This window comes from Somniosus microcephalus, chromosome 24, assembly GCF_052327205.1.
Source record: "Somniosus microcephalus isolate GS21.2 chromosome 24, FLI_Smic_1.0, whole genome shotgun sequence".
Lineage (NCBI taxonomy): Eukaryota > Metazoa > Chordata > Chondrichthyes > Squaliformes > Somniosidae > Somniosus > Somniosus microcephalus.
Window position 1 is genome coordinate 34,114,403 of NC_141010.1, and position 23,266 is coordinate 34,137,668.

At 47.5% G+C, this 23,266-nt stretch overlaps 1 protein-coding gene and 1 long non-coding RNA gene across 2 annotated transcripts in view; both read right to left on the bottom strand.

Annotated features, from left to right (window-relative positions):
- LOC147101210 (uncharacterized) overlaps positions 1–23,266 on the bottom strand; it is a 52,276-nt gene that overhangs the window by 10,822 nt on the left and 18,188 nt on the right. The gene's annotated exons all lie outside the window — the stretch shown is intronic.
- LOC147101211 (uncharacterized) lies at positions 17,295–20,223 on the bottom strand. Its single transcript, XM_085966715.1, has 2 exons — positions 19,160–20,223; positions 17,295–19,001 (listed from the first exon to the last, which is right to left on the bottom strand). The coding sequence occupies exon 2, from the start codon at positions 18,806–18,808 to the stop codon at positions 17,759–17,761; it is 1,050 nt and encodes a 349-aa protein (XP_085822841.1). The 5' UTR covers positions 18,809–19,001; positions 19,160–20,223; the 3' UTR covers positions 17,295–17,758.

Sequence of the window (23,266 nt, forward strand, 5' to 3'; positions counted from 1 at the left end):
AATAGAGCAGGATAGAGATGGGGGAAATAATAACCAGAGTGTGACAGGAAGGGACAGAGGCCTAGAAATTCGGTTGGTAGCGCCAGCGATTAGCGCCTAAAGAGCCCGAGAATTGGGGCGTTACCCAATTTTCGGGCGGGCGCAGTGAATATAGTGCCACCTCCCATATTGAGTATGATCTTAGCGCCGGCGCTACCTCTTTGCGCGCGCCCGCGGGCGCAGGCAGATCATGACGTCATTTCAGTGTGCAACGCCTTTTTTGCGCCCCGGACCGGATATTCGGTGGCGCCCGCAACCTTTCCGCCTGGCGCTATTAGTGACAGTTGGATGGAGCGTTCCCAGGCCCTTCTCGGACTCGGGGGGCACTATTTAAAGGGGACAGCACTAGTATAAAAGCTGCAGCCATTTGGGCTGGCCATCCTGATCGTTGCTGGAGAGAGTTGCTGACCTTCTGTTGGACAGTAATTTTCTCATTGAGCCTTCGGAGGCACTGGCACTGGCAGCTTGAGGGCCCGGCTCCCGAGCTGGTGATGCAGCATCTGAAAGCAGGGAGGTGGAAGAGTGGCTTTAGCAAAAGGATAGGTTGGCAGCAAGGGATGCCAGATTGCAGCAAGGCTATGACATGGGTCTACAGTGAGAAAGCATGCTGGCGGGGGGAACAAGTGGAAGGAGACAGTTGTAAAAGGTGAGAACCTTTCCATCGCTGTCGACAATGGGGTCGGTAGCTGCAGTGGTTACAGGACCACTCAGACGTCCTCCAAGAATCTGGTGGACTCTCTCCTCAAGATCCGTGAGAGTGATCACTTGTGGAGGTCCTCGACCGGTGCGAAGCTGGTCTTTGCCAATCCTCGCCAGCTTGGACTGCAGGGGAAAGGAGGGGAAGTTATGTTACCTGATGCCCTGAGTGATCATCTCATGCCCCCCATGGTGCAAGAGCCCTTACATGACACCCTGAGTCAAATGTGCATGTGTGTGCCCAGAAAGGGCCATGGGTGCTTGCTGGCAGATGGCCAATGGGGCACAGGCCACCCTGTAGCCATAAAGTCAGGTGCAAATGAAGGGATGCAGAAGTTTGCAGGAACAACACCCACCCTCACGACCTGAGTGAGGTCGTTGAATTTCTTTCTGCATTGGACAGGGCTCCTGGTCACCATGCTGCTGGAGTTGACCCTCTGGCATACATCCCTCCAAGCTCGTCGGTAGTCCTTATGATTCGGCCTCCTGCCATTGTCTGGGTAGAGAACATCTCGCCGGCGCTCCACTACGGCCACCAATTGCTCCAGAGCCTCATTGATGAAGCGCTCTGCTCTCTGTCTCACCTTCTCCATCTGGTCCAAGTTTTTATCGCCAGAGAAGGGCCTGCACTGATTCTGAGGCCTGCAAGGCGCAGAGTGTGGATGCTGAAGCTGACTGACCCTCCCCTTTAAGAGCTGGCCGGTGCCTGGAAGTCTCGTGGTCATCGGTAATTGAGAGCACCTGCGCTGAGCCCGTCCGCTTCGATATTGGGTTGCGCCGGAAGTTTAGCGCCTTAGGAGTCCCGTGTAATGCCTGAATTCGCGCCTCAATCACCTTTAGGGGCGATGCAACCCAATATCGCGCCAGGTGGCGATAAGTTGCGTCTGGCTATAAACTTTGCGCTGCGCCAATTCTAACGGCCCAAGCGGGGCTATACCCAATTTCTAGGCCAGAATGTTTAAAAATAAGAGTGCAACAGAAAATGGGGCCAAAACAAGGAGAAATGGTAAAAAGACAAAGTTAAAAGCTCTATATCTGAATGCATGCAACATTTGTAAAAAGATAGATGAGTTGACAGCACAAATAGATACAAATGGGTATGATCTGATCGCCATTACAGAGACATGGTTGCAAGGTGACCTGGGCTGGGAACTGAATATTCCAGGGTATTTGACAATTCGGAAGGATAGACAGAAAGGAAAGGGAGGTGGGGTGGCTTTGCTGGTAAAGGATGGGATCAGTGCAGTGCTGAGAAGTGATATTGGCTCAGAAGATCAAGATGTAGAATCGGTTTGGGTGGAGATAAAAAATAATAAGGGGAAAAGTCTCTGGTGGGCGTAGTCTACAGGCCCCCGAACAGTAGCAATACTGTTGGACAGAGTATAAATCAACAAATAATGGAGGCCTGTAAAAAAGGTACAGTAATAATCATGGGTGATTTTAATCTCCATATTGATTGGACAAATCAAATTGGCTATGGTAGCCTTGAGGAGGAGTTCATAGGGTGCATCCGGGATGTTTTCCTAGAACAGTATGTAATGGAACCAACCAGGGAGCAGGCTACCTTGGATCTGGTACTGTGTAATGAGACAGAATTAATAAATGATCTCATAGTAAAGGATCCTCTAGGAAAGAGTAATCATAGCATCGTTGAATTTCAATTTCAGTTGGAGGGTGAGAAAGTTGTATTTCAAACCAATGTCCTGATCTTAAACAAAGGCAATTACAATGGCATGAGGGCAGAACTGGCTAAAGTGGACTGGAAAAATAAATTAAAGGGTAAGACAGTTGAAATGCAGTGGCGGACATTTAAGGAGATATTTCATAACTCTCAACAAAAATATATTCCAGTGAGAAAGAAAGATTTTAAGAGAAGGGAGCACCATCCATGGCTATCTAAGGAAGTAAAGGGTGGTATCAAATTGAAAACGAAGACATACAACGTTGCCATGATTGGTGGGAGACCAGAGGATTGGGAAATCTTTAAAAACCAGCAAAGGATGACTAAAAAAATAATAAAGAGAGAGAAGATGAATTATGAGTAAGCTGGCAAGAAATATTAAAACAGATAGTAAGAGCTTCTACAGGTTTATGAAAAGGAAGAGAGTAGCTAAAGTAAACATTGGTCCCTTAGAGGATGAGACTGAGGAATTAATAATGGGGAATGGGGAAATGGCAAAGACTCTGAACAAATATTTTGTATCTGTCTTCACGGTAGAAGACACTAACAACATCCCAATAATCAAGGGGCCACAGGGAGAGGGCAACTAAAGACAATCACTATCACTAAGGAAATAGTACTCGGTAAAATAATGAGACTAAAAGATAACAAGTCCCTTGGACCAGATGGCCTGCATCCCAGGCTCTTAAAAGAAGTGGCTGCAGGGATAGTGGATGCATTGGTTGCAATATAGCAAAATTCCCTAGACTCTAGAGAGGTCCCAGCAGATTGGAAAACTGAAAATGTAACACCCCTATTTAAGAAAGGAGGGAGACAGAAAGCAGGAAACTATAGACCAGTTAGCCTAACATCTGTCGTTGGGAAATTGCTGGAGTCCTTCATTAAGGAAGTAGTAGCAGGGCATTACAGTTTTGGTCTCCTTATTTAAGGATATACTTGCATTGGAGGCAGTTCAGAGACGATTCACTAGGTTAATTCCAGAGATGAGGGGTTTGACTTATGAGGAAAGGTTGAATAGGTTGGGCCTATACTCATTGGAATTTAGAAGAATGAGAGGTGATCTTATTGAAACATATAAAATACTGAGGGGGCTCGACAAGGTAGATGCAGAGAGGATGTTTCCCCTCGTGGGGAAATCTAGAACTCGGGGGCATAGTTTCAGAACAAAGGGTCGCCCTTTTAGAACTGAGATGAGGAGGAATTTCTTCTCTCAGAGGGTCGTAAATCTGTGGAATTCTCTGCCGCAGAGAGCTGTGGAGGCTGGGTCATTAAATACATTTAAGGTGGAGATAGATAGATTTTTGCAAGATAAGGGGGTGAAGGGTTATGGGGAGCGGGCAGGGAAATGGCTTTGAGCCCAAGATCAGCCATGATCTTATTGAATGGCGGAGCAGGCTCAAGGGGCCAAGTAGCCTACTCCTGCTCCTATTTAGATTGGGCCAATACTCTCTGGAGTTTAGAAGAATGAGAGGTGATCACATTGAAACATATAAGATTCTGAGGGGGATTGACAGGGTAGATGCTGAGAGGTTGTTTCCCCTGGCTAGAGAGTCAAGAACTAGAGGCCATAGTCTCAGGATAAGGGGTCGGCCATTTAAGACTGATATGAGAAGGAATTTCTTCACTCAGAGGGTTGTGAATCTTTGGAGTTCTCTTCCACAAAGGGCAGTGGTTGCTGAATCATTGAGTATATTCAAGGCTGAGATAGATAGATTTTTGGACTCTAGGGGAATCAAGGGACATGGGTCGGAAAGTGGAGTTGAGGTTGAAGATCAGTCATGATCTTATTGAATGGCGGGGCAGACGTGAGGGGCCTACTGCTACTCCTAATTCTTATGTTCTCATGTTCTTAAATACTACAGTTGGTGTCCAATGATGTGATTCGGACCCCAACTATATATTAACCCTGGTTAGCTCTGTTCAGTGCCCGGTACCAGCCTCGCCAGGAACATTAGTCTTAAAGGTGCAGAGGGCCAAAAAAGTAGGTAACTTTTTTTTTCCTTGTGGGGCCTAGAGGAGTAGGAGTGTTCCTCCGGGCCCCACAAGGAAACCTTTAAAAAACGGAAACCGAGGGCCCCGGGCCTCCCTTCCCCGATAGCGATAACCTACCCCCTCCACCACTTACCTGACTGCCGGCGACCACCCCTGCGGCCTACTGCCACACTCGCCCGACTCCCGCCCATCATCATTGATGTCGAGTTCGGGCGGGAGTCAGACCTGGTATATTTACAGGAGCCCCGGGAGTTAAAATTGCCTGGACCTCATGTCGCCAAACCAGAGTGAACCTGACGCTTGTCCCACTGACCCCACCCTAGCCCCTCACCCCCAGTTAAATCAAGGTCTCCAATTCGTCAGAAACCCATTTGGAGCTTCTAATGACCACTTCTCCACAGTGACGAAGGTAGGATTTGGTCATGGTGAGAGGCTGTACTTTCATCAACATAAAGTGAGTTCTCACTTTTCTGGTGAAGGTTTCCTGAAATTTAGAAATGACTACAGCAAACTTTTACAAATTTGAAACCAAAACTAACTTGCATTAAAGTGATTGTTTTACATTCTGTCTACTTGCACAAAAGGTTATGACATGAATCTTGTCATTCATGTGGAAAGACTTGGTGGCGCTGTCCAGGGAGAGTATAAATACTCGGGCATGGGCCCAGCTTGCTCAGGACTTCTTTAACAGGAACTAGTGAAGGACACAACTAGCTCTCCACGTTGAAAAACAGTTGATTAAAGCCTTGTTTAATACTCAGACCAAGTGCCTAGTAGTTTTCTTACGTCAGGTTACTTACCAGCATTTCTTTTATAGCTGACAAACCTATCTTCAACTCACACTCCACCGAACTAAATGATACTTCACAGAAAACTTAGAAGATAGGAGCAGGAGTAGGCCATTCGGCCCCTCGAGCCTGCTCAGCCATTCAATGAGATCATGGCTGATCATCCAAATTCAGTACCCTGTCCCTGCTTTCTCCCCATATCCCTTGATCCCTTTAGCCTTAAGAAATATATCCAACTCCTTCTTGAATATATTTAATGAATTGGCCTCCACTGCCTTCTGTGATAGAGAATTCCACAGGTTCACCACTCTCTGGGTGAAGAAATTCCTCATCTCTGGCCTAAATGGCTTACCCCTTATCCTTAGACTGTGACCCCTGGTTTTGGACTCCCCGGCCATCGGGAACATCCTTCCTGCGTCTAGTCTGTCTAGTCCTGTTAGAATTTTATAAGTTTCAATGAGATCCCCTCTCATTCTTCTAAACTCCAGCGAGTATAAGCCCAATCGACCCAATCTCTCCTCATACGTCATTCCTGCCATCCCAGGTATCAGTCTGGTGAATCTTCGCTGCACTCCCTCCCATGGCAAGAACACCCTTCCTCAGATACTTCCCACTATTAAACCCAACACTTGGTATTCCAAAGGTTACAACTGAAGAATTCATCATTTTTTTCCCGTATCTACTTTGTTAATCCAGTCAAGTAGGTAAATCAAAGCTGGATGTGCATAACTATTTCTAATAAAACTGATGAGGAGTCGTTGAGTATATTCAAGGCTGAGATAGATTTTTGGACTCTCGGCTCAAAATGCTAGTACGACTACAGCTCCGGCCTTTCAAAGAGCAGGTCTGGTCACCTCACAGTGCCACATTGTGAATGAAATCCGGACGTGATCTTGGTCCTTACTCAATGTGAATCAGCAACAAAGTGCAGAAAAATGTCAAAGTATAGATGCTCCCTAGACAACTGATGAGCCTTTCTTGTGTTTTACTGTAGGCCTAGAACTACTGCACAACATTGGTGTAACAAAGAGATATAAAGCAAAACCTGCATCTACATAGCGCCTTATATCGCTCACTGCTTGACATACAATGGATTTCTTTAAGGTGTGGTGACTGTTGTTATGTAGGCAAATGTAGTGGCTAAAGAATAATATGTGGACACAAATGTACTCTGAAGTTATGGAGAAACTCACCTACGGATGCCACCCCCCCCCCCCCAAGTGAACTACTCCTTTATTTAGCAGTATATAATTTGAAGAGATGGTATCACTTTTGTTTTCCTGTAAAAACAGTGTATTTCAGAACTAAAACCTGCACAATGTCCATTACTTATCTAAATCTTGTAATAAAGTTTAAGCTGTTCCAGTATGTTGAATTAAATCCAATAATTTCCATGGCCCTTAAAAGCTTCTATGATATCAATTGTGGATTATGTGGCATCATGTTTAAAATGTGCTGGAGTATCATAAACTGGTGACATTGGGCTGGATTTTGTCAATGGGGAGCTTTTGGAGGCGGGACTCCCACTTGTCGGGTTTTAGTCCCGCCTCCATTGACTTGTGGCCAACCCACGCTATTTTCCCTTGATTGACCTTGTTAAGCCCGCCCAGCGGGCTCAGCAGGCCAATTAAGGGAAAGCCAGTTACAGGTGACAGGTACAAAAGAGCTTTTGACAGATGAAATGTCATCGTTTGACAGCTCTGTGAAGCTGTCAAACACTGACAAGCTGTCTTCTAAGTTGAGTCTTTACTCAAGACTCAATTAGAAAGCCTTCCTGACCAGAAAGCAGAAGGCTGCAGCTTTTGACAGTTCAGCGGCCATTCTGCTTTCTGTGCCGGTGAGCTGAGGGACTCCCGAGACCTGAAGGGAGGAAGCCTGCAGGAAGAAGTAAAGGTAAGTAAAACTTATTAAAACACTTTACACACACCTCACACACTTACCTCTGCACACATGCACCCATTACTCACCTGCACACCGGACATCTCAGCCCCTCCGACCCCCGCAGACTGACGGCCCGTCTCGCTGACCCTGGCGAGGTTCGGAGCCGTCGGGAAGCCCACACTTCAGGGCTCAAAATAGGGATTAGCCAAAAAACTGCCTGTTAACTACCTGTTAACAGGCAATTAATTGGCATTAATCCCCTTCCCGCCTCGAGGATGCGGGACCTGGCATGGGTCGGCTACCCGCCTCCTGGCAAGATAGAATGGAGGCGGGTTGGGCACCCGCCCCCAAATTCTGCCATTTTCCTGGCAGTCCCGCCTCCAAACCCGCCTCCCCAGGGCTGGCTAAATCCAGCCCAATGGATCATGAGGTTAGTAATGAAATAACTGCATTTAAAATAAAAAGAGGAGAAATATTAAATAAACTAATCAAACTTGAAGAGGAAAAAAACCCTGGTCCAGACGGATTACATCCGCGCATTTTAAAAGAATCTAGGGAAGCAATAGCAGAGGCATTGCTACACATATTTAATAATTCATTAGAAAAAGGTGTAGTGTCCAAGGACTGGTGGATAGCTAACATAATACCTACATTTAAGAACGGAGATAGAACATGTCCAGGGAACTATAGACCAGTCAGCTTAACATCGGTGGTAGGAAAAATAATGGAATCCCTACTAAAGGAGAAAATAGAAGAACAGCTAGAAGCCAAACATATAATCATGAATAGTCAGCATGGATTTCAAAAGGGAAAGTCTTGCTTGACCAACCTCATTGAATTTTTTGAAGAGGTAGCAGACAGAATAGACAAGGATAATGCAGTAGATGTAATTTATCTAGATTTTCAAAAGGCCTTCAATAAAGTACCACATAATAGACCAATGAATACGGTCAGAGAATACGGAGTCAGGGGACAAGTAGCAGAATGGATAGCTGGCTGGCTTCAAGACAGAAAACAGAGAGTAGTGGTAAGGGGTAGCTATTCACAGTGGCAGAAGGTGGGTAGTGGTGTTCCACAAGGATCAGTGCTGGGACCACTGTTGTTCACAATTTACATTAATGATTTAGACTTTGGAATCAAAAACACAATTTCTACATTTGCAGATGACACCGAATTGGGGGGGGAGGGGGAGTTAATACTGAGGAAGACTGCAACAAATTACAGGAAGGCATTAATAAACTTGCAGAATGTGCATATAATTGGCAAATGAAATTCAACACAGATAAATGTGAGGTATTACATTTTGGTAGGAAGAATAGGGAGGTCACATATTACTTGGAGGGTGGGAGTCTAGGAGGGGTAGAGGAACAAAGGGATCTTGGAGTACAAATACACAAATCACTAAAAGTAGCGACACAGGTTAACAAGGTTTTCAAAAAAGTAAATCAAGCACTAGGGTTTATTTCTAGAGGGATAGAATTGAAAAGTAGTGAAGTTATGCTAAACTTGTATTGAACCTTGGTTAGACCACACTTGGAGTACAGCGTACAATTCTGGTCATCATATTATAAAAAGGGTATAGAGGCACTGGAGAGGATGCAGAGAAGATTTACAAGGATGATACCAGAAATGTGAAGTTATACCTATCAGGAAAGGATGAACAGGCTGGGTCTCTTTTCGCTTGAAAAGAGAAGGCTGAGGGTGACCTAATAGAGGTCTTTAAAATTATGAAGGGTTTTGATAGAGTAGATACAGAGAGAGTGTTTCCACTTGTGGGGAAGAGCATAACTAGAGGCCATCAATATAAGATAGTCACCAAGAAATCAAATAGGGAATTCAGAAGAAACTTCTTTACCCAGAGAGTGGTGAGAATGTGGAACTCGCTACCACAGGGAGTGGTTGAAGTGAATAGTATAGATACATTTAAGGGGTGGCTAGATAAGCATATGAGGGAGAAGGGAATCGAGGGTTATGCTGATAGATTTAGATGAGGAAAGACGGGAGGAGGCTCGAGTGGAGCATAAACACCGGCATGGACTGGTTGGGTTGAATGGCCTGTTTCTGAGCCGTATATCCAATGTAATCCATTGTAATGTTATGTTGTTTCTCAGTAAAACACTCTAAAGCTCTTGCAGTAATTTGATGCTGGCATAGCCCTCCTCTAGAATGGTTATATTGTAACATTCTAATCAGTGGCATGAATACACACAATAGATTAGTAGATGTGAGGAAAATCATACCAATCATGGAAGATATGAGCTCCTGCAGAAAGCTCCAATTGGAAATCTTAAACACAAAAAATGTTCATTCTAAAAAGCCCCTCTAAAAAGTTGCAAATGCATTTGAGGGTGTTCCACAAGATTGGGCCATTATAATATGTTTATAAATCGCTTGAGCTTTCCGACCATTCATCTCTTTCCTTGAACTGGCTGGAATTTGAACCTGGAGCTGTGAATATTTATTAAAATTGAAGTCAATGGGTAAAGTAAATCGGGCGTGGTGTAAAACGAGCTGCTGTTTCGCTATTGCTGCTTTCGCCGACGACCAATTTCACCACCACAGTTTGCATTATCTGACCTTCTCAATGTGGGTGGGGTACGTGTGTGCAGAAGGTTAACTGGATGGATCTAAGTTATAAAAAGGAAAGTAAAAAACAATTGTTCATGCCAATTTAAATCAGAAACTATAGGATCAAGAATGGAAATTCCCCAAAAATATTGTAGCTGTAACTGTTACACCTCTAATTTAAAAGAGAATTGACTATTATATTTAAGCTGTGCGTTTTGTGAGAATATGGGTGTGAAATTCGGCTGCTTTGCACCTGCCGTTAGCCTCTATGGGGCGCTAATGGGGCACAAATGGGTTTTTGCCTGGGCGCGGTGATATTAGCGCCCCGCGCTAAATTGGGCCGAGTTTTTGCAGAGGCGCTAAGAATTAGCGCCCCGCTCCTGTAGGTACTGCCCTATTCGGCTGCACCCGGCGATGATAACGTCATCGCCGTGCGTAGCGCCCCGGATGCAAAATTCGGCCGTGCCCCCTCACTTACCGTCTGGCGCTAACAACGACAGCACAGCTGTCGAGTTGCAGTCGGGACTTGGCTCCGTGCCAGCTATTTAAAGGTGCCATCTTGGGGAAACTTTTTTGCCGGCCATAACTCTGCTGAGACGTTGTCAGACAAGCTGCTGAACATATCCAATTCCACGTCGCTGAATCGAGTAGCCCTCTCCCTCTCCTTTGCAGCAGCCAGGGCACAAAGCTGTCTCAGTCGCTGAGAGCTCGCACTCAAGTGCAGCAATGCTGATAATGAGCAGCTGAAGCTTGAGATTGTTTTGTATATACCTTTAAGGGGGGGAACTACTTTTTACAGCTCATGTATACTGTAGTACCGGCAGTGACCACACTTGTATATAGCCCTGAGTAGTAATCTGTACAGTCAGTTCAATGGTGAGCCACGTTGAGTAAACACCTGTTGTACCGTTTCTGCTGCAGTCTGTATCTTATTATACCCAGACACAACATTGACGACGAGGAAAGTTCGAACCTACCTGCAACTCTGCATCACCTCCCGGGGATTCGTTCCTGGAGATCAGTGGATTGGAGGTCAAGGCCAGAGACTCGGGCGTCGACCACGGGCAACCGCCCAGTCATCCAGCAGAGACTCGAGAATTGCGGGGGAGGCTGTCGAGAGTCAGGTTTGGCTTTCCAGTTGAGGTGGTCCAGCGAAATGGGCTGGCAACAGGTAGTGTGCAGACCCTTCCCGGACAGCGGCGGGCTAGAGCCCGACCGAGCGGCACAGCAAAAGGCCGAGCAGCGTCGACGGGGGAGAGAGAGAGAGAGGGCAGAGCGCACAGGGTGCAGCCGGTGTTCAGGGGCCGAGCAGCGTCGGCGAGAGGGAGAGAGAGATGCGCAGAAACCCGCGAGGCGCCGCCATTGCCACGAGGACCACCGAGTGTGGTGTTGGCAGCAGCGGGGGAGGAAGGAAAGCACGGGAGACGCCATTTTAAGCCATTGGGAGACGCCATTTTAAACCACACCCAAAATGCCGAAGAGTGGCAGTATCACCGCATTTGACAATGAAGTCGAAGATTGGACTACATATGTCGAGCGAATAGAGGTGTACTGCAAGGCAAATGAGGTGTCAGATGACAAGAAAGCGTCGGTATTGTTAAATTTAATGGGTGCAAAGACGTATGGTTTATTACGAAATCTAGTAACCCCAACGAAGCCAATGGAAAAGAGTTTTGAAGACATAGTAACGATACTACAGGAACATTTAAACCCCACACCGCTGCTGATAGCAGAAAGATTCAAGTTTCACAAACGGAACCAGCATAAGGATGAAAGCAATGCTGATTATTTAACAGAACTGCACATAATATCGAAACACTGCCAGTTTGGAGCGGGACTGGCAGATACCTTAAGGGACAAGTTTGTGTGTGGGCTTCAAAGTGAAGGAACCCAGAAACAGCTTTTATCTGAAAAGGACCTTATGCTGGAAAAGGCTTTCAGCATTGCGGTATCATATGAAGCAGCAGCACAGGGCGCTGCAGAGATACAACAGAGACCGCAAGAATATGGCACAAATGAAATGTCATATGGAACAGAGAAGTGCTATCGCTGCGGCAGAACAACACACGACCAGAATGATTGCTGGTTCAAAGACAAAGTGTGCAGACAGTGTGGAAAAGTAGGACACATAGCACGAGTCTGCAGGTCGGGAAAGAAAACCAGCAATAAGAAACCTACCAAAGGAAAGTACAAGAAGGTACATAAGATGACTGAGAATAGTTCAGACGAACAAAAGAGTGATAACGACTCCGAAAGCAGGGAACTGAGTTGTCACAACGGAGGATCACCGAACCATTTGGGTCACTCTCAAGATAGCAGGAGTCCAGGTAAAGATGGAATTGGACACAGGATCAGCCCTAACAGTCATAAACCGACGGGACTATGAGCGGCTATTCTCACACATACCCTTGAGAGACACAAAAATTATTTTGAAGACGTACACGGGGCAAAAAGTCTACCCGAAAGGAAAAATAAGGGTGCCCGTTATATATAACGATAAGGAAACACCAAAACTAGACCTGTATGAATTGCAAGATGGAGGCCCACCATTACTGGGACGTGAATGGATCCGGAAAATACAACTGGATTGGCATTCCATACAGGCACTGACTGTGGCTGACAAAAAGGATGACGACGTCACACCTGGGTGACTGTCAAAGATCCTAACTGACGCGAAAGAAGTGTTCCAGCAAGGACTCGGAACACTAAAAGGCATGACAGCGACGATTAAAATTGAAGAAAATGCAAGCCCAAATTTTTTTAAGCGATCCGCCCAGCCGTCGAAGCAGAGCTGGAGAGTCTGGAACATTCAGGTGTACTGTCCAAGGTAGACTGGAGCAAGTGGGCTATACCCATCGTCCCTGTGATGAAAAAGTCATTGAGCAGCACGCCTGGGGAACCAAGGAAGGTTCGCATCTGTGGGGACTTTAAGGTAACAGTGAACCCGGTCCTTCACACCGTACAATATCCACTTCCGCGGATTGAAGATATTTTCGCCTCGCTATCTGGAGGGAAACGCTTCACTAAGATTGATCTGGCCCAGGCGTATCTGCAAATGGAGGTAGAAGAAGCATCAAAAAAATACCTCACAATCAACACCCATAAAGGTCTCTACCAATACAACCGGCTGGTGTTCGGGGTAGCATCAGCTCCGGCTATTTGGCAGAGGGCAATGGAACAAGTCCTGCAAGGGATCCCAGGGACCCAGTGTTATTTGGACGACATCCTGGTCACGGGCGAAAATGACAGTGATCACCTTGCCAACCTGGAGCAGGTGCTCACTAGATTGCAGGAATATGGGCTCCGAGCTAACCGCCCCAAATGCGAGTTTTTTAGAAAACAGATCTCGTATTGTGGCCACGTTATCGATAAAGAGGGGTTACATAAGTCCCCAGAGAAGATTGAGGCAGTAGTCAAGGCTCCAGCACCGGAAAATGTGTCACAACTGAGGTCGTTCCTCGGGCTGGTAAACTACTACCATAAGTTCTTGCCAAATTTGTCTACAATACTACACCCACTGAACACCCTACTGCAAACTGGGGTGCCATGGAAGTGGAGTGACGAATGTAGACGAGCTATCCAGAAGAGCAAAACACTAATCACATCGAAAGAGGTATTGGCCCATTACAACCCGGCATTACCAATTCGGTTGGCATGTGATGCGTCACCCTACGGCATTGGAGCGGTGCTGTCGCACAAATTCTCGGACGGCTCAGAGAGGCCAATAGCCTTTGCGTCACGATCACTAACCTCAGCCGAGCGTAACTACGCCCAGATTGACAGGGAGGCCCTCAGCCTAGTGTGGGGAGTGAAAAAGTTCAATCACTATCTGCACGGGCAGAAATTCACCTTGCTGACTGATCACCAGCCTCTTGTCTCCATTTTAAATCCGAAGAAGGGCGTTCCGGTGATGACTGCGCAACGACTACAAAGATGGTCACTTTTTCTAGGGGCGCACCACTATGAGATTGAATATAAGGGCACGAAACAGCATGGAAATGCTGATAGGCTACCACGCCTGCCACTGCCTACTGCGGAGGAAGCATCAGCAGTGGATCCTGTCGAAATATTCCATTCGACTATAGTTGAATACCTACCGGTAACTAACGCTTGTATCGAAAAGGAAACCCGAAATGACCCAACACTGTCTCGGGTATATGATTTGACGGTGAAGGGATGGCCAGCACATGGCGACTCACTGTTGCCAGCATTCTCGACAAGGAGAGAACAGCTGTCAGTGTGCCGGGGACCTTGATGTGTGGATCCCGAGTGGTAATTCCACCCAAGTTAAGGGATAGAGTGCTCAATGAGCTTCATGAGGGTCATCTGGGAGGGGTAAAAATGAAAAGCCTAGCCAGGGCTTATGTGTGGTGGCCGGGAATCGATAAACAAATCGAGGACCTGACCAAGAGCTGCTCAGGATGCCAGAAAGTCCAAAATGCGCCACCACAGGCCCCTCTAAACCCATGGGAGTGGCCCTCATCTCCATGGCAACGGGTGCATATTGATTTTGCTGGTCCATTCATGGACTCAATGTTTTTAATAGCCGTGGATGCGCACTCGAAATGGCCTGAGGTCATCAAAATGTCCCCCACCACCACGGAGAAAACTATTGCAGTCCTACGGACCATGTTTGCCAGGAATGGCTTGCCAGAACAGATTTGCTCCGACAACGGACCACAGTTTGTGTCCGAAGAGTTCCGGAGGTTCTTGAAAAAGAATGGGGTAAGGCATTACACATCCGCCCCGTATCATCCAGCCACAAATGGATTGGCTGAGAGGTTCGTACAAACCTTTAAGAAGGCAATAAAGGCTATGTACAATGACAACATTCTGCTGCAGCACAAGGTGGACAATTTCCTGTTCGCCTACCGGAATGCGACACATGCAGTCACCAACCAGGCCCCAGCCATGATGTTCTTTAACCGAAGGTTAAGATCTCGCCTGGATTTGCTCAGACCAAACGTACGAAGAGATGTTGAGAGTAAGCAATTCCAGCACATCCATGAGAAGCCAACAAGGAGCTTCAATGTAGGGCAACCAGTCTTGGCCCGCGACTACCGAACAGAAAAATGGCAGCCAGGAACGATATACACACGGCAGGGCCCACTAATGTACACAGTGGACGTTGGGGAGAGCATCGTGAGACGCCATGCTGACCAGATCCTAGAGTCACAGGAACAAGTCAACCCCATGCCTCGCCCATACGTACCTGGTGATGAACCCGACGTACAGGTCGCATCTACCCCAGAAACAGTAGCATCGGAAGCTGATGAACCAACCGACGACAGGGGGCCAGAATCGTCTCCGCACCAAGGGCAAGACACTCGGGAAAGGCGCTATGCAGAAAGGATCAGGAGGCCTCCCCAAAGACTGAATATATAAATAGACTATTTTCAGCTAATGTTGCATGTTAAAAGTGTTCATTGTAATTAGTTTGATATTTAATTGTTAAATGAGTGTTATGGTACTGTTAATCTAAAAGGGGAGGAATTGTAATGTATATACCTTTAAGGGGGGGGAACTACTTTTTACAGCTCATGTATACTGTAGTACCGGCAGTGACCACACCTGTATATAGCCCTGAGTAGTAATCTGTACAGTCAGTTCAACGGTGAGCCACGTTGAGTAAACACCTGTTGTACCGTTTCTGCTGCAGTCTGTATCTTATTATACCCAGACACAACAGAGATGACTTCCCCTTTTAAGAGCTGGAATAAGCTCGAGTCGAGGCTTGAAGGCTGATTGCTGAGCGCAAGTCAGCTGAGATTGGATAGCGCTCTGGCAATAGCGCCTCCTGCAGCGCTCCACTGAGACCATTAGCGCCTCATTAACGCCCTGCTTCACTCCTGGGGTGAAAACACCCAATTTTGCAACATTTCTCAATGGCTTTCGCCAAGCGCTAACTTTTCAAAAAGTTAAAAGTTACCGAATTTCGCGCCCTGGGTCTCATTACTGATGAGGATCTGCACTGCTCTTTTTCCTGATTCTCTTCCCCACGTTGGCTACCGGTGTGATATAGCTCCTGTGGCCCAGAGGTCAGGGCAGGCAGCCTGGTCCAGGGCATGGTCAATATCACTCTGGACTAATTTTTAGGCAGTGCAGAAGAACACTTGGGTAGAGACATCCCATTCAGTTTTTCCTCCATTATGCAAGGATACACCAGACCTCTCCTCAGCATCTTCCCTTGCAGCAAAATGGCTGAGATCTAGAATGATAGACACAGCAGAGGAACAAACTTTTATCCCATTGCTCCTTGAGCCACATAACAATGCTTACATACAGTATACAGTATAGGGCCAGCTCCCCACCCCATTTTATCATAACATTCTTTTCCATTTGGTTGATATTCCATTTTTTCTGTATATTGGACTTCCCTGGGCTTACCAGAACAAGGGTTGGTTAGTTTTAATGAGGGATATGTGATACACATGATGCCAGTGAATTAAGTGTAAATGTTGAGGCTAGCTGCAGCTATCCAGTAACATTTATTCTGTTATTGCTTCGAGCTAACAATCAACTAGATTATGAAATAAATTTCACATTATTAATATGTAACTCGAAGCTAACCCTCTTACTCATCTACCCTGATGAATGCAAGATATTATCATAGCAGTATTGTACGTCAAGCAAAGATTATTTTTACTCATTATTCTCTACGTCATATCTCTCGGTCTGAGGTTGCCAGAACAAGATTTATTTAAGTAGACATCTAGGCCTAGAAATTGGGTTGGTAGCGCCGGTGCTGAGCGCCTAAAGAGATCTAGAATTGGGGCGAAGCCCTATGTTGGGGCGGACGCTATGAAGATAGTGCCGACTCAGAAATTGACTATACATTTAGTGCCTGCGCTAAGTGTTTGCGCGCACCCGCGCGCGCAAGCAGCTCATGACGTCATTTCAGTGTGCATCACCTTTTAGGAGCGCCTGAGCGCATATTGGGTGGCGCCCGGAGCCTTAGCGCCCAGCGCTATTAGTGACAGTTCGAGGGAGGGCTAACAGGCCCTTCTTGGAGTAGGGCGGCGCTATTTAAAGGGGACAGCTCTAGTGCAGAATCTTCTGCCACTTGGCCTGCTCATTGCGATCGCTGCTAGAAAGAGTTGGCGAGCTAATGTGGAGCGGAGTTCTGGGATTTGAGCTTCACAGTACTTGGGACCTTCAACCCTGTCCGAAGCACTTGCACCACTACACCTAAAAGCCTTTTGACCAACTGGCATTGGAATGGGAGCTTGTTCGGAGGGCGACGGCCTCATCGCCCAACACTGTGAAGGGGCAGAGAGACGGCGGGAGAGAGGGCAGGGATTGGCCAGAAGGAGGAGGGGCAATCGAGGTCGGCCAATCCGACGGGATGCTGCGAGGGTCCTTAGGCAGCAGGTGACAAGCCTTGACATTTCGGAGGAGCAGTGTTAGCGAAGGCTCTGAATCTGGAGGGACATTGTTACTGATCTGTGCCACCTGCTTGGTCAGGATCTGCAGCCGCGTGAACGCTGCAGAACCTCTCTGTCCGTGATGGCTACACTGACTGATGGCCTCCATTTTTATGCCAACGGATCCTTTCAGTCAGCCATTGGGGACAATGCGACTGACGCACAGGCTGCAGTCCGCTGTTGCATCCGGCAAGTGACAGATGCCCTTTATAGGCGAACGCATCCATTCATTACCTTCCCTCGGACCCTGCACAAGCAGGCGGAGGAGGAGGAGTATGAGGAGGAGGAGGAGGAGGAGGAGGAAGAGCAGGCGGAGGAGGAGGAGGAGGAAGATGGAAGGGCTGCTGAAAGTGGAAGGTCCATACGTCAGAGGCTCCTCTGGACTCGTCTCGACACCCCTGTGGCGGAATGATGAGAGTCTTACCTCATGCGCACTTTGGATGTTTGAGGGCCTCTGCATGCCAGCATCACTGAAAGTAGTCACATGCACCAAGCAACATTGAAACTTCTGTTTATTGACACAAAAGTCTTTCATTACAGCTACACAACATAAAGTGAGCAGAAACCATAACTTGCAAAAAAAATGTGACCTGTTTGGCCAAGCCGCAAAACTCAACAAAAATCTGCAACTATAACAGCAGCTGAGGGTGTCCTTGAATTTGGACAAACAAACATCTCAGCACCTCCCTCTACAACTGGCCCCTTGAGGGAGAACGACTTCTCTTTCGCGCCCGGCCCCTTCCCTCCCTGCTGCTCCTACGTAATTGCACCCCAGTGGCGGGCTCATGGCTGGGGGACGCTTGCTGACTGTCTGGACGCGCAGGAGCCCCTGAGGTACGGCCTGGCTGACCTCTGGGCTTGGAGGGTGCGGATGCAGGATGCTTGCTTTGAGCATGGCTGGAAGCAGTGTGGGCTGCAGGTGGTGGCAGCTGCAATGCAGGCGTCCCAGCGCTGGCATGTGCAATGGTCTCCTGACGAGAGAGGACACCTGCACCATGGTCGGACGACACACTGGCTATCTGAGGGGAGCGGCTCGGCTCATCCGCCACAATCGCAGGCTCCACGGATTCCTGGCATTGTACGGGAGTGGAAGGGCCCGGGATGATCCTATCTGATGCAGAGAGGGTGGCTGCAGTGAGACATCGCGTTGCGTCAATCTGGCTGTGGAGGAGCCCAGCAAGTGACTGCGTGGCAACAGTGAGGACCTGTGTGCCAGGTGCCAGTGCTTCAGAGAAGGCCTGGACAGTTCTTCCCATGGCTTCGGACAAGGCAGGAGCCGACCGCTCCACTGCCTCGGACAAGCCCTGCACAGACCTTTCCAGGGATTGTCCGAAGCCCTGAACAGTCCTTTCCATTGCCGACTCAAAGCCGTGGACAGTCCTCTCCATTGTTGGGTCGAAGCCCTGGATAGTCCTGTTCATTGTGGCCCCGAAGCCCTGGATAGACCTGTCCATTGTTTCCCCGAACACCTGGAGAGTCCTCTCCATTGTTGCGCCAAAGCCCTGCAGAGTCCTCTCCATTGTTGCCCCGAAGTCCAGCATACTCCTAGCCAATGAATCTATTGACTCAGGCATCTTCTCCACTGCAGCCATCAGCTCCGTGTGTCTGACCCGGGCCTGTTTGCTCCTCTCTGCCAGGCGACGGACCTCATCTGCACTCTGTGCAGCAGTCATGACGACCTGCCTTGCCCTGCTGGGAGACGGTGGCCGAACTTGCCTATCCCCCCTGCGTTGCTCCATGCCGCTTGGTCCGGCAACTGGTTCATCCTCAGAGCCGCAGCCCTCCCCTCCAGGGGACTACTATCCCCAGTCTGCAGATGCCTCAGCTCCCCGGATTCTGCAACGGCTGGTCCGGATTCCTCCTGGTCCTCGCCTCCGGTGGCACTGGCACTGGCAGCTTCAGCGCGTTGAGCCCGAGTTGGTGCTGCTTCATCTGAAAGTGGGAGGTGGAAGAGTGGCTTTAGCAGAAGGACAGGTTTGCTGAAAGGCATGCCAGATTGCGGCAAGGCTCTGACATGGCTGCACACTGAGGATGCATGCTGGCGAGGGGACCAAGTGGAAGGCAACAGGTGGAAAAGGTGAGAGTCTTACCCTCGCTGTCGGTAATGGGGTCGGCAGATGCAGTGGTCACTGGACCAGAAAGACGTCCTCCAAGTATCTGGTGCACTCTCTCCTCCAGATCCGTGAGAGTGACCACTTGTGCAGATCCGCCACCGGTTCGACGCTACTCCTTTCGAATCTGCACCATCTTGGACTGCAGGGGAAAGAAGGGGAGGTTCTGTTACATGAGGCCTTGAGACATCATCACATGCCCCCCATTGTGCAAGAGCCCTTACATGAGGCCTTGAGACCTCCTCGCATGCCCCCATTGTGCAAGAGCCCTTACACGAGGCCTTGAGACCTCCTCGCATGCCCCCATTGTGCAAGAGCCCTTACATGAGGCCTTGAGACCTCCTCGCATGCCCCCATTGTGCAAGAGCCCTTACATGAGGCCTTGAGACATCTGTCCATGTGTGTGGCCAGAAAGGGCCATGGGTGCATACTGACAGATGGCCATTGGCGCATCATTGCAGCAGGGTGCCCGAAGTCAGCTGCAGATGGAGGGAAGCACAAGTTTGGTAAACCATCACTCACCCTAACGATCCGTGTGAGGTCGTTGAATTTATTCCTGCACTGAACAGGGGTCCTGGTCGCCATGCTGCTGGAGTTCACCCTCACAGCAACCTCCCTCCAAGATCGTCGGTAAGCCTTCTGATTTGGCCTCTTGCCATTATCCGGGTACAGGACCTCCCGACGGTGTTCAACTGCAGCCACCAAGTGGTCCAGAGCCTCAGTGCTGAAGCGCTCTGCTCTCTGCCTAACCTTCTCCATAATGATCAACTTTGTGCCGCCAGACAAGGGCGAGCGCCGAATCTGAGGCCTACAGGGCGTTGGGTGTTGAAGCTCAGTCTGACTGACCCACCCCTTTAAGAGCCGGCCGGCGCCTGTAGGTCTCGTGCTTTCCCGTAATTGAGTTCACCTGCGCTGCGCCCGTCCGCGTCGATATTGAGTAGCGCCTGACCTTTTGCGCCTTAGGAGCCCCGTGCAACGGCTGAATTAGCGCCTCAAGACCCTTTGGGGGCGATGCAACCCAATATCTCGCCAGGCAGCGATAACTTTCGTCTGGCTATAAACTTAGCGCTTCGCCAGTTCTAACGCCTCAAGCGAGGCTATACACAATTTCTAGGCCTAGCTACTGTTGAATCTTGAGATATATAAACAGTCAGGATTCCAAAGCAGATGAAGTGCCATGAAAAATTCCAGAATATAAATGGATTACGTCACTTTATTACTGCCCTATGGACCATCTGAGGTCTGGGAAGGACTAAAGTTTATTTTTTAAATCTCTACTTGCAGACCTCTTCATACAATGTCACCATCCGAGCTTGGAGAATGTGACGGCCTATGTGGGCTGGGTACTTCTTTATAGTAACTTTGAATCTTCCATAAACTTCCAATACTTGAAAGAAAGACTTGCATTTATATAGATCCTTTCATGACCTCAGGACATCCCAAAGCACTTTACAGCCAATGCTTTTGAAGTGTAGTCACTGTTGTAATGTAAGAAACAAGGCACCCAATTGCACACAGCAAGCTCCCACAAACAGCAATGTGATAATGACCAGGTAATCTGTTTTTGTTATGTTGATAGAGGGATAAATATTGGTCAGGACACCAGGGATAACTCCCCTGCTCTTCTTCGAAGTAGTGCCATGTGATCTTTTACATCCACCTAAGAAAGATGGCACCTCCGCCAGTGCCGAACTCCCTCAGCACTGCACTGGAGTGTCAGCCTATATTTTTGTGCTCAAGACTCTGGAGTGGGACTTGAACCCACAACCTTCTGACTCAGAGGCTTGAGAGTGCTACCCACTGAGCCACGGCTGACACTTCGAGCACTGTAGCTGCCAACCCACTGGAACAACAGGTAGAAGTATCCTGTGTAGATTTTACTCGAGGAACACAGGCCAAGTGTTGATTGGCTCAGGACAGTGTTACAGCAAACAACATTGTCTGTAGCCTTTTTAGTGCAATGGCTATATACAACACACGAACAGAGTGGTAGATGGCACAAGCAGCTGCTACCTGAATGTTTACATTGCGATGGAGATCGGAAAGGCAGATCAAGTAGATCTGCTGGATTTGGTCTGGAAAGCTGGAGCAACTAAGTGGATTAGGAGAGGGAGTGAGGTGATAGCTATTGACATCTGCAATTTTCTAAGGGACAGTTAACCAGGCATTGTATAGGTAAGTGACGAGTAGGGTCATCAATAATAAAATAAGGGCGAAAAATTGAGTCGCGCCCCCTTTAGGGCTCTAACGTCGCCGGGGCGCTACTATTAGCACCCCCGCAACCGAAATTGAGTGGTAGTGCCCCAAGAGGGAAGCGGGGCGCTACATGAAGCACCCCGCCTCCCTCTTGGGGCGCTGTGAGGGAATAAGATATTGCTGATAACATGGGAACTTTAAAAGAAAAATATATGCCAAGAAAGAAAAGTTTGTCCACTATTTTTTCTTAAGAATAAAAATCAGGTTCCTGAAATGCCTGCCACATAAACAGCAAACTAAATGTGTTGTAAAAATGTTACAGACAGCTAAAAAGTTTGGAATGTTTGGCTTATCCCATAAGACCTCTGAAATATTACCTCAAGCTAAAAACATTCAACAATGTAGTTGGTCTTCATCAGTGAGGTATCACGAAGGCACTGACTCTCATTCTACCTTAGGTAAGTACATTAGATGCTAACTTAGAAGTTGATGAAACTGTGCCATGTTTGCTTCAGTCCCCATCTAACAAACGCCATAGCAACAGTGGGTCATCTGAACTCATGAGGATATTGGAAATAACTCCACTGTTCCTTAATCTAAGCATGAGACAGTAGATCAGAAGTCATGAAGAACTGGAAAACAGAGAAGTATTTGAAAAGGTTGCTCATTATGTAAGAAGACATGGATTCAGGACCCTCGGAATTTGGATAATTCAGCCAAATATCAAAGTCATGTAAGGCTTCCAAACTGTTGAGATAGTCAGGCTCATCCTGCAGACCATTACATACATATACAGCCCCGGTATTAGTCTTCCAGAGATCCCAGGCATAGCCTCATTAGACTAACGAAAGAAAAATATCAATTTCCACTACCAGTCTGCCAGGAAAATTAAGTGCATTACCTCATTGGAACACCAGGGAAAGCAGCCTCCCTGCCCTGGGCATTAGGAAAAATGGATGGATTCTCCTCATTAGAACAATTGAAAAATTAAAGATTTAATTAACCAGATTACCATGGAATGAGAATAGCTGGATGAAAATTTGAATTAGAAAGTGTATTGAACTACATCCAAAAACATAATCTGTCAAGCCAAGTGAGGGTAGTGTGTTTTAGCACATCTTAGAAGAATATTGTTTTAGAAATGTAGAAAGCTCAATAAAGATCCACTGGGATTCAGACGCTAATTTGCCCCACCCCTGCCATCCCTACTGCTGATGTTTGTGTGCAGAATTTCAAACTGCACTATTGCAATGATGAATAGGATCTACCAAAAAAGGAATCACCAAAACATGATTGCGCAAATATGCACTGTGCTCGATGACACAACACTGATCATATTTCAATTCCTTGGGCCATTCACAGGGATGTGGGTGTAGGGTTCTCAAAATTCCCACATTCCCCAAAAGTTATGGATAAAGGGACCCTGTATGGACAAGTTATTTTAAAAAAGGGTACCCAAAATGGCTTCTGCAACCTCGTGACCAAAAGTACAGGATTTTAAAAGCAAGGTCCTGCAAAAAGGCAGGCACTTTTCAAAACCTGAAACGAAACCTAAAATGCATGAATCTGTGAAAGACTTTGTGAAGCCAGACAGTTAGGTAAACACAGAATATGCATTCATTCATCTTGGAACAGATCAAGTCAGAATGGGCCTAATCGAGGCCATTAAGTTTCTGCATACATAATCGGTAACAGCTCACAGTAGCCATCAAGCCAGGATAAGGACAATTAAATTTAATAAATAACAAACAGCCAGGATATCAGAGCCATTAAACCAGGAGACAACTGCCCCAAAAGCTGTTAAAGTAAATGGCTGTAATCATTTTGGACGAGCCCGCCAAAAGTTAGACAAAGGACTGACCTGATTTGGCGCGCAGATAAGGGATGAAG